The 12,003-nt window shown below is 42.4% G+C and overlaps 1 protein-coding gene and 1 long non-coding RNA gene across 8 annotated transcripts in view; one reads left to right on the top strand and one right to left on the bottom strand.

Annotated features, from left to right (window-relative positions):
• Nucleotides 1-535: 535 nt before the first annotated feature.
• Nucleotides 536-12,003, bottom strand: part of CDH20 (cadherin 20) — a 217,374-nt gene continuing 205,906 nt past the window's right edge. For all 7 annotated transcript variants that reach the window (XM_009192835.4, XM_003914440.5, XM_009192833.4 and 4 more), the window contains 3 exons: nucleotides 11,330-11,447; nucleotides 6,024-6,275; nucleotides 536-2,072 (listed from right to left, as the gene is read on the bottom strand). In XM_009192835.4, the coding sequence (XP_009191099.2) occupies nucleotides 1,567-2,072; nucleotides 6,024-6,275; nucleotides 11,330-11,447 (876 nt within the window). In that variant the 3' untranslated portion in view covers nucleotides 536-1,566. The remainder of the gene's footprint in view (nucleotides 2,073-6,023; nucleotides 6,276-11,329; nucleotides 11,448-12,003) is intronic.
• Nucleotides 2,037-12,003, top strand: part of LOC116271488 — a 42,945-nt gene continuing 32,978 nt past the window's right edge. Inside the window, exon 1 of the long non-coding RNA XR_004180096.1 lies at nucleotides 2,037-2,127. This is a non-coding gene — a long non-coding RNA (uncharacterized LOC116271488). The remainder of the gene's footprint in view (nucleotides 2,128-12,003) is intronic.

Below are 12,003 nucleotides of genomic sequence, written 5' to 3'. Positions count from 1 at the left end.
TCAGATACAGAGATCCTTCCCATCGTGTAGCCACGGAGTATGTGTTAAGCACCTACTGTATGCAGAAGAGTATGCTAGCTACTGTAGCAAAAGGAAAGATGAATAAAATGTGGTTGCAACCATCCGTGAGCTCAATTTGCCAATGAAATAGAGATGTAAGTAGCACAGCAGCCTGCCTCATTGGCGGCTATGGGTAATACCCTTTTGCAAAATGAAAAATATGTGCTAAATTCACCATTGTACCATTGATCTTACCAAACCACCCTTTGCTCTCTTCAGGGATGAAGAAATGGAGGGTGCTCATTAAAAGCTTAACAGTTTCAACCATAATGTTCATATGGTTAGCGACTGAAATAGAATGCAGCCTCACACTTCTTTGCCACTGCTTTTGCCTTACAAATTTGCCCCAAACCTGGGAGCCTGAGGTAGATCCGGATTACAAAGCCATCTTCTACCTGTTCAGCAATTAAACAAATTCGCAATAGACTTTTCCTTCTATTTAACTTTTATTAAAAGAAGTGCTAAGGTACTGAGATGCAGTACATCATATTTATTAACAAAATTATTAACAAATATACAAAACTTGTACATGTAATTTTCTTACATCCATTTATTCTCTATAATACTGATTTTTGTTCAAGTAGGTTATCTACAGTATGTAAACATCCCTTGGATTGACCTCACACAGATTAGGAAAGCCCTCTAACCCATGCTTTTATCAGATACTTCTTTTTATTTGGCTTTCATTTGTAGCATCTAATCTCCACATTTGGCACATGGAAGAGACATCTACAGTGCAAAAGAGGCAGGTTTTTCTGGTTTCATTCTGAACAATTTTGCAGGGGCACAGTTAAAGAGCTGAGAGGAGACGCGAGCACTCTAACTTGATGGCGTTGGATGAGCTGTAATGCCAACATCTCTTGGTTCAGCCACTAAACTTGAGCATAAAGTCAATGTCTCTTCCTTCACCCACCCTCCCACCCATCCACCCCCATGCAAGGCTGATTCAGTTTTAACCTTGTCTCAAAAGGGTTACGATAAATTCCATCCATCCCAGAACAAGTAGGTTAATTTCACTGAGTAACAAGTTTTCTGTTCTTTCTTGTGGGTTGGTATCTGTGGTTTGATGAGCCAGCAAAACTCTTAAATGGAGAATAAGATAAAAAACAGATATGAGAGTAGAACTTTCTGCTTTCAATTGGCATCTCTGTATCCAAGGCCAGAGCCTTTCTGTGGTGGAAAAGCGACAAACGCCTTAGCGAATGGCAGAGAAAAGTCACCCTTGTCATAACACGTTGGACTCCAGGCCTTCGCACAGTGTCAGAAAAATCAAAAAGAAAAGAAAAAAAGGTAATTGAAGATTCTTCCCTCTACTTCCTGGGTTTCCTTTTGCTTATTTAACTTAATCTACCCAAGTAAAGCTGATCCAGAGAGAGCTCTGTTCGCCCGCTCTCCCCCATTCTCACTCTCCAGCACAGTATTGCTCGTGTGGTCGGCTGCACCTTGTCCGCGAAGCACCCGCGGAGAACGTCTGGATTTGGACGCGCGCCTGCCTCCTGGCTTCCGTCACCACAGCGGCGCGGGTCCCTCCGACGCCCCGTAGAGCTCGGCCAGCTTCCGGAAGCGGGGCCCCCAGTCCGTCAGGAAGTCGAAGTTCTGTTCTGAGTCCGACGTGGCCGACTGCAGGGAGCTCAGCGACCCCGCCACAGAGCCGTCGCCCTCGAACATGTACGTCTGAAGGGAGTCGAAGGGCGGCGCCCACAGGTCCATGTCGGCCTCGTAGAGCTTGGCCAGCACGTAGCTGTGGACGGTGCTGTTCACTGCGCACGTCTGAGGCACGTAGCGGGAGAGGCTCTCGATCTCGGGCAGCATGTCCTGCCGCGTCTTGGGGGCGGTCCCCGCCTGCGCCTCCCGGGGGTTCCACATGGCCGCGATGTCGAAGGCCTCGGTGTCCTCCTCGCCGCCGCCCTCGTCGTCATAGCGGACGATGTTCTCGTGGATGTTTTCCTCGTCGTCGATGATGTATGGTTGTTTCCGGTGCCGCCTCATGGACAAAATGAGCAACACCAGCACTGCCAAGAAGAAAAAGGAGAGTCCATTTACCGAGGAGATGTGGCTGTGTGTGCGGTGAGTAGAAATAGTCTTGATTGACCACGGTTAGGGGAAGAGCTACCGAGTGGAGAGAGCTCAGATAGCTTTTGGATATCTGAAACTTGGGGGAATTCTAATTTAAGTCCACCTTGTTCTCTTTCTGTAAGTCAGGTTGTGGACAGTGAAGCCCTGTATTTCTTTAAATGGTTTAATTAGAAAAAATTGCATATAGTCTCTTAACATCGGCGTGCTGTTTTGAAATTGTGTGTGTCTCTACACCTAACACCGGATTTAAAATCCAATTAACAAAGCACAAAGGCCTGTTATGGACCAACATACTCTAAGGACTAGATCATGTGCTCTGTTTATATGATGGTAAATATACTTTTCTCTTCTTATAATGTGGAATGTGGAAGTCTTATGTAGGGGGGATGCTGCTTCCTTGTATTAACATCCTAATAGGATTCTACTCTGTATATAATCATGTCTTAATATGCGTAGAGATACAAATACTAAGTATGCGCCAAAGTTGTAGTCTTTTTATACCTCTAAAAAACAACAGAACGTAAGTGATCCCTGGGGTCCAGTAAACTCAGGTTCCTCAGAGAAGCCTTTCATTAGGCGGTTGTGGCTTTCTGGACCCAAGGGTGTTTATGGAAGGGAGAGAATGAGCAGTGGCATTTTATATAATTCATCATGTTATTAAAGAAACACCACACTGTTAGATGTGCCCTTGCAGGTTTGGATAAAATTTTATCCCAGCAAATGCATTTTCCCCCCCTAGAATATGTTCCCTGGGGTTTAAAGGAGAGATAGAGATAATCCCATTGAGCTATTTATCTCTCTGACTGAAAACATTTTCCAGGAAGAGTGTTGAGGTTTTAGCTGTAGAACTGCTATTGATTTTTTTTTTTTTTCTGGTGTACTTTGTTACAGCTAGTGAACAGTGACAGTTTGACAGCACTGCAGAATAAGACCCCAGTTCATCCAAGGGGAAAAAGTGGAGTACATTCGTACATGCAGTAAAGGATTACAGACTAATAAAACTCACAACAGTGATTTAAAAATTTTTTTGAATGTAGATGTGCTTTTTTATAAATTGCGATTAATGACATTAATACGTAATATTTTCCCGGATAGGTTTGGTGACAAAACATACACAGGAAACGATGATATGCTTGTGTATATTTTCTCTGTGTGCAAAAATACGAGGCATGGACTAAAAGGATGGTGGGATTCCTAGAGAAAAAGAGACTAATAGGACTTTAAGGAAGTGAGGGCTTGAATCGAGCATGAAAGGTTGGAGTGTGATTTGGATTGATGCAAGTTGGAGACCTGAGGTTCGAAGTGAGCATGCTGTGTTTCAGTAAAGTTATTAAACCCACATATTTTTAAGGCTCTATGCTAAGCAATGGGGAAACAATATTGAGTGTGGCATGGATTCTGCTCTTGCGAGCTTGTAATCTAAGGAGATTATGGATGCTGATAATTAATGCAAGTCAGACAGTGATAAGGGCTATTAGAGCCACAAGTGTCACCAGGAGAGTACAGAGGCAGGGCCAGTGAATTTTACTTGGGAGACTGAGAAGGGCTTCACAGAGGTGACCTTGAAGTGGTAGGGGTGGTATTTCGGAAAATGCTAGGAAGCAAAATTGGAAGTCTTTTGAGTACCTTGCTGGAGAGAATTCTGATGGTCATGGAGAAGTGGGCTGTTTGTATAGAACTAGTCCGTTTCTTGAAAAATAAAGATTGCTACATGTCTTTTCTTTTTCTTTTTTTTTTAGGTAATCTAATTTAAATAACAAATATTATATAATGCCCTGAAAATCAGATTTTGAGGAAAATGGTCTTATTTAGCTGAAAGGCTTCTCTGACCGAAGAGAATTAGTTCTAGGGATGGTTTATTCTTTGGGTACTGTAGGCATGGTGCATAGAGCTTATGAGATTTTCTAGGAACTACATAAATATGTGAGACATGAAATAAAAACCCCACGAAGTCAGAATTAATTTAGTTGTCCATAAAATGTAGTATTTTGTTGACAAATGCAACTCAAATCTTAAAGTTTCATGAATTATTCTTAATGTGGGATGCGTACTCTTAGAAGTAAGAGTACTTAAAACTGTGAGGATTTTATGACAGCTCTGCTCAATTTAGCTCCTGAAAACAGTTTACTTTTTCTGTACAGTTCAAAAGACAAGACATCATCATGGGTGGGGAGGGATAAAATAAATTGTCCCTTGCACACCATTTTTAACTTGAGAGCCTCTCCAAGCCAGTCTCTTTAAATCAGTATTTCTGTAATGATGGCTTTTTGTGGGCCAGAGTGAACTTTTAACTTCGACATTTTCCAAAGATAGAAGTAAGGACAGCCAGTCTGGAAATTTCTCCCAGGAACAAGTTTCTTCAAAGGCCTCTTACAGGTTGTCCAGTTCTGCACTCAAGGACCCCCAATGCCACCTTATGGAAACTCAAGGAATTGCAGGGAGGTTTTACTTGTCAATGCAGTCAGGGTCCAGAAACCGTTAACAATTTTGTCTGACGCAGGGATCCAAGAACTTAGAAAGGTTACTTATTTATACTCTTTCTCTCTTTGCATAGGGCTGAACCAAAAAAACAAAATTAAACCACATGTTGTATTTTCCTATGTATTTTAAGAAGCACATTCCACAGACCTACCTAGAAAATCAAGTGCCGCCATTTTTCACAGGAACTTCTTTCTTTGATCTGTCTCTTGGTATAGAGGTGAACTTGGGATCAAGGGTGTATGTGAATATCTGTACCTTTATTCTAATTTCAATCCTCAGGGCTTTTTCTCTCAGAAAACTCAGATTTCTTTTATATTGAATAATACTAGTATCTACTAAATCTGTTTTTCTCTAAGCAAGATATATTTGCTATAGATTGGTTCAATCAGAAGAGCAAGGATATACGTACAGATATTTTCTTTTTTTGCAAGAGTTGGTTTAAGTGTTTTTGTTTCTCTGTTTTTGAGTGTGGAATTAGAAAACAATTGCAAGGATGGCCTTACATACCAGGGAGTTGGGGAGCCGCCTTGCAGTATGACTTGAGAGGAGGAAGGAAGGGTTCCTTAACCCCAGTAGTGCTCTCCCACTACTGGCCTGTAATGCCCTTATTTCGTCAGCAGAGGAAAACTGACCCTGTTTAGTTGCCGTTCCTGGTTAGATGGCCATGGTGCCTGGGAGGGGTACTAATCACCCCAAACAGCTTATTCTCCAGAAATATGTGTGGTTCACGCCATCACTTCCTTCAGCTTTCTGCTCAAAGGTCTTATCAGTGAGGGATTCCCTGACTACCCTGTTTGAAATGGCATCTATCCCTGTCACTTGTCCAACCAGGATACCTTATCCCTCTTCCCTTCCCTGTAATACCACCTCCGGAATCGGGATGAGCGTTTAGGAGAAAGGCAGTGCTGTTGAGCCACAGGGGTGCCCAGTGTGTATGACCTGCCTGCATTTCAGCCCTGGCTCTGCCTCTGACTTTGGTTTTGAGCCTGTCACTTACCCCTTTGTGACTTAGCTATTACTTAAATGAAGGGGTTAGAAGAGGTGATCATCAAATCCTGTCTAAATTGTAATATTGATTCTATGATGTCAAAACGAGCCTGTTTTGTTCTGAAGTAAACTCAGGAAGGCCAGGATGTGTCTGTTTTATTAATCCTAGCACCTTGTATGGTGCCCCAGCTCATAGTAGATACTTTGTAAGTATATGTGCTTTGATCTTACCACAGACACCTTGAAGAAGGGACTGTCCTCAGTTTCTTTACTGTATTTTTGCAGCCTCACTCTACCACCTTTTGAGTAAGCAAGGTGTGGAGGATCAGTTCTAAATAGCTGTGTCAGGAAGGTAATGAATGGATGTCTGAGTGAGCACTGGCAGGACTCCACAGAAGGGAAAGCAGCCCCTTACTCACCTAAGAGGACGAAGATGCAGGCCAGGATGGCAATGAGGGCACCCCGGCTCAAACTGACTGGGAGCATGTAGGCCTCTGGGCTGCAGGACATGACGTGGCCATCGTCATCACAGCTGCACACTTGGATGGTCAGTGTGCCTGTGCTGCTCAGCACGGGCTGCCCGCTGTCTGCTATCAGGATAGGCAGGTAAAAGACACTCTGCTCCTGCTGCCGGAAACCAGACCTCCTGGTTAGAATCCGTGCTGTGTTATCTGAAAGAAGGAGGGGTTCCAGGATTGGAAAAGGGAAGATGAATTAATTTCTTGGATTGAGGAAGGCAAGGGGGCAGGGGCAGGGAGTAAGAAGGAAAGAGGGTAGTCAGATATTCCCTGGTAGTGGTCAGCCATGGACGGGTTTGCCTGGATCAGCATTTGGATTCAGAAACCAGGCTTTTTGCTTGCTTTTAGGTAAAACCCTGAGGCTTGGAAGAGAAAGCCTTTTTTTGAGTCTGTCTTATCCTTTGTGACATAAAGTGCCCAAGGCAAACTGTCAGACTTCAGATCTAACAAAAATGTCCCTGGGAAAGCTTGACAGAAAAGAACAATCACTGGTGACTTGTGGTCCCTGTTTGTTCCTGCTCAGCAGCTTGCCAAGGCCCCAGTGCTGCTTTGTGCCTCCAGCAAAAGAATGCTGAGGAGCCCATGTGGCTGTGGCAGATTGCTTATTTTTGCCACTTTGACTGGAATTCATGTCTTTTACTATTTTCTTTTATGCCTCTGAAATGCAGTCACCAACTCCTGTGCTTCCTAAAGAACCTGCTTATTTAGTAGAAGCTTATTTGAAATCTCCTAATCATATGACACACCTTGTTATTTCTCCTGAGTTGGTGGTCTAACTTTAAGCAGTTAATATGACCTTGTTGAAAATTTGTTCCTGATCAATACTAGAAATCTTTCCTCCAGTTTTAAAGGGGATTAGTCAAATTATTAGATATTTTCTACAAAGTTGGGATGTGTACATGTGTGTGTTTACATTTATATTCACATACTGTGTTGTGGGAGTGTTCATTTTTAAAATCTGCATTCTCAGGTTTCCTGGAGTAGGTTTGAATTCTGAAGTAGATATACTTTTGCAAAGCTCAGTTTATTTTCAGCAGAGGAAAAATTTGAGAGATGTGGTAGGACATACAAGAAATGATTCTTTTTTTTTTTTTTTTTTTTTTGAGACGGAGTCTCGCTCTGTCGCCCAGGCTGGAGTGCAGTGGCTGGATCTCAGCTCACTGCAAGCTCCGCCTCCCGGATTTATGCCATTCTCCTGCCTCAGCCTCCTGAGTAGCTGGGACTACAGGCGCCCACCACCTTACCCGGCTAGTTTTTTGTATTTTTTGGTAGAGACGGGGTTTCACCGTGTTAGCCAGGATGGTCTCAATCTCCTGACCTCGTGATCCGCCCGTCTTGGCCTCCCAAAGTGCTGGGATTACAGAAGAAGTGATTCTTAAAGCTAATACCACCAACACAGAGGTCCCATGGATGTGTTTCATATTTCATAGGAAAGAGTCGAGAACATCACAAAAAATTCTGAGAGCCTGACCTAAGAAAACATTATTAGTGATCATCAATATTTCTGGTTCTTCTTCTCTTTTTGGACATAATAAAGGATTATACTTTTCTGTCCTCTTAAATGTGGATATGTCTGTGTGATTTGCTTTAGTTGATGAGCAATAGTGATTTGTGTTACTTCTAGGCAGAAGTCTGTATGAGCTGATGTATGAGTCTCCATGCTTTTTCCTTGCTGTAGTTACTGAGAAAGAACCACAAGGTGTGAGATGCAGAGTGGGGCAGCCTGGGACACTGAGCTCAGACCCACAGTAGGCTGAATGTGAGCAAGAAATTAACTGTAGTTGTGCTAAGCCACTGAGATTTTCGTGGTAGTTGTTGCTGTAGCATAACTTGGGCTATTCTGAGTGACACATTACCCCTTAATTAACTTTCCCTTTTCCACCTGCTTTTGATGCTAGCGGCTATTGTTACTAAAGGCTCATGTGCCACGTACCTGCACTTTGTGTGCAGTATCTCACTCAATCTTCACAATTTGGAGATAGTAATAATCTCACTCCTTTTCAGAAATAGAAGTAAGGCCTAGAGTGATTTTATAATTTGTTTGAAGCCACTAACCTAGTTAGTAGCAGAGCTGGGAGTTGAACTCTTGTCTCTCTGTCTCCAAAACATGCACACCTTTGATTATGCTATATAATTGCTTATTTAGTAATGTTAACTGTCAAAAAAAATTCAGATAAGCATAATCTCTTCCTGCTTTGATACAGGCTACTTCTTATTTTCTTCTCAATGGAGAAGGGATGCCAACCTGAGGATTATATTCATATTTCCACCTACCACACAACCCATGAACCTTTCTGTTTTCCAGACGTAATAGCTAAGTAGTGTCAATTCCACTTTGTAGTTTTAATTGTTTGTTTTTTCAGAAAGCAGGTTTTTCTCTAATCAGAACTTTCATTTTTTTGGTTTAGTCCAGGTGAGGTCATAAGACTTTTAGAAAGTCTGACTAGAGCTGAAATTCATGTAAGTATTATATCTATGACATATATGTTTCTTGATCTAAGAGTTATTTAAGATTAAAGAAAAATATCAGAGCATCACATTGCTGAATCCAGTGCTAGAAGGGGCCTGGCATATAGTAGCCACTTTTAAAATTTTTGTTGAATGTGATAATTAGGCCTTCAGTAACTTATTTGGAAACAGCATTCTTTCCTAAGGTGACAGAGAACACTGTGTTTGGGGGTGGGGTGTGGGGGTGGGGTGTGGTGGGTGGGCATGGTAAAACAGGACCCGATTTCTGGCCCCAATTTTAATGCTTATTGATTCTCTGGTCTTGGGCCATTTGCTTACTTTCCTCATCGATCAGATGGGATAATAAGAATCAGAAGGATTAATAACTTCCTTAAAGTTTCACAGAATTATTGTAAATATCAAATAAGTTATGGGAAAATACTTTTGAAACTGTAAAGTACTATATATACATAATTCTTTTCATAATGTTTTGGAGCTGAAAAGTGAAAAAAGGCTTTACTGGAGATAGTGCCCTGTTGTGTTCATAAAAGGACTTTATGTTTCAGGCACGGGAACAGAGGTAGTTGACAGTAGATCTGCCCTATATTAGTCAGTTTTTGCTGTGTTGGGTTTTTTTAGAGACAGTATCTTACTCTGTCACCCAAGCTGGTGTACAGTGGTCTGATCATAGCTCACTGCAGCCTTGAACTCCTGGGCTCAAGTGATCCTCCCACCTTAGCTTCCCAAGTAGCTGGGAATACAGGTGCATGCCACCATATCTGTCTAATTAAAAAAAATTCGTAGAGGTGAGGTCTTAATGTATTGCCCAGGCTGGTCTCAAACTCCTGGCCTCAAGTGATCCTCCTGCCTCAGGCTCCCAACTAGCTGGGACTACAGGTGTGTGCCACCATCCCTGGCTAATTTTTAAAAAATGTTTTGCAGAGATAGGGTCTTGCTGTGTTGCCCAGGCTGGTGTTGAACTCTTGGTATCAAGCAGTTCTCCTGCCTTAGCCTCCCAAAGTGTTGGAGTAACAGGCATGAGCCACCGTGCCTAGACTTGGTCAGTTTTAAAATGAGCCTCAGTAAAGGATACTTGTGGTATAAATTGTCATTTGGAGATTAAGAGTTCATGGTTTCTGTTGAAGATGTGCTGACTTCTGTTTTGGGAAACCTTCCAAGAGATGAGTCACATCTTATTATAGTCATCCAGTGCCGGTGGCGCATCTTTTTAAGGAATTGGTTCCATAAATTGGTGCCCAAAGTCATCTTTAAGAAATTTGCAGCATTTTGCTGCATTTTGTTTCACTCATTAGAATGATAGCTTAGCTGAACAGTTGAAGAAAAAATATAATGTGTTACAATGTGTTATTCTTTCCCCCCAGGGTTGCCTTTTTAAAGCCAGTCCTAGGCTGAAACCACTTTTTGCTGGAATACTTTCCCTATGAAGCAGATAAATGAATAGTTCAAAATTTTGACCCAATAAAAACTTAAGGATATTTAATCGAAGTATTTCTGTCTTTATAATTCATATTGCCATTCCTTCCAGAATTATTATAGTAGTTTTATGATGACATGTAGGAGGTTGAAGGGATGACTTAGAAGAATGCTTTCCCATTTAGAAGAAATTAGGTTTGAGATTCTCAAGTTTTACAGCAGAAAACTGTCATATGGGATTGAAGTAATACTTTTAATCTCAAATAATTGATATTTGAAACTAAAACCAGGTGTGCCTAACCTGATCATGAGTTTTTGTTACTCTTTGCTTAGATTTTTACAAAGTGGCAATAAATAGTTTAGAATTGGAATGAAAATGAGGCTATTGCAGTCTGGAGAAGTGATAACCTTCCCAGGGTCAGATGGCTAGCTGGCAGTAGAGTTAGCAACAGATGAGGTTCATTTGACAGTTTAACTTATTTTTTCCATTGCCCTGACCTTTTCTTTTCTTTTGAAGCAAATCATCTGGCTAGAGAACAGAAATCCTTCCTTTTCCCATCTGTGCCCAAAGAAGAGTGTGCTGGGTCTGTGAGCGCCTTAGCTGTTCTGAATGCTCGTTGGAAAAGAAGGGCCTAGAATTCTGTTCCATCAAAGCTATAGCGGGGAGCAGTTTCTGGATAGGGAACCCTACCTGAAAGTGTGTCTCTAAATCATCCTAAAATGATAAAGCTGTTTCAGTGCCAAAACTGTGTTTATGGTCCTGTATTTGCCCTTTCTTATCTCTATTACTTATCCTTTGTCTCCTTTTTGTTTGGAGAGCTTTTTACTGTTTCCTGCTTTGATCTCTGCCTAGAAATGTTCCCCCAGGGTTTTTTTTTTTTTTTTTTTTTCTTTTCTTTTCTTTCTTTTTTTTAAATCTAGGTCACTTTCTGTCTTTCTCAGATTTTTCCCATTGTTACAGAACATATGAACAGGGCTGCTACCAGTGGAAATGAAGAATTTCGCCTCTGTGCTTTGCATTGTTTCTGGCACAGGACAGGTACTCAGTAAACATCTGTCGACTTACTGACTGAAGGAGTTTTAGAATTGGCAAAGGGTTCTCCGAGTTTGTTGTTCTGAAACAAAACTTTAAAAGACTCTGTGAAGCTGGGTGTAGTGGCTCATGCCTGTAATCCTAGCACTTTGGGAGGCTGAGATGGGAGAATTGCTTGAGGATTGCTGGTAAAGAGCAGGTAGGCTTTGACACTATTTGCATAAGACCATAACCCAAAGTAGCTGGTCTATGCTGTAGAAAAGCATAGATAGCCAGCCATCCACCTGATTACCTTGGTTGTCCCTTATGGTAAAGTTGGGGTTGTTAGCAGCCTCAGGAGCCAAGCTGTAGTAGAAATGCTGACCATTGCGTGGGTCATCTTGGTCCACTGCACTCACTGTCTGGATCAGCTGAGGGAGGGACATGAAATCAGGTGAGCTGGAGCCAAAGGAAAAAGCACCAGGGCCCAGTTAAATCCCAAATCTGGAAATGCGATGGTGGGTTGTTTTACCTAATGGAAGGATATCATTGATATGGGAGGGGGCAGGGAAATGCTGGGTAGAGAAGAGCAGGGTCCCTGGCAAGGGCTCCATGGACCTAAGTGAGAATAGGAACTCCTGTTTTTGGGCCCAAATGTTGCATTTTCCAAGACCGCTCTGGCCTGCCACTCCCCCCATTCTGTACCCTTAAAAACCCGAGACCTTAGCAGCCACAGATACAAGCAGCTGGGTGTTGAGAGGAGAAGAGGAGCACACCAGCAGACGCTGGCAGACTAGCGATGGTGGAATGATGTGGATGACAAGGGGAGTTCAGCCCAGGACAGTCGGAGAAGAGTCTGGCCACTGGGCAGCCTGAGTCCAGGGGAAGAACACCTTCCCACTCCATCCCCCGCTTCCGGCTTCCCATCCATCTCACTAAGAGTCACCTTCACCACTCAATAAATGTCGCACTCAACCTTCCAGCCCA

The sequence above is a fragment of the Papio anubis genome, chromosome 19 (assembly GCF_008728515.1).
Source record: "Papio anubis isolate 15944 chromosome 19, Panubis1.0, whole genome shotgun sequence".
NCBI classification, from domain to species: domain Eukaryota; kingdom Metazoa; phylum Chordata; class Mammalia; order Primates; family Cercopithecidae; genus Papio; species Papio anubis.
This window is presented reverse-complemented; position numbering and strand designations above follow the sequence as displayed.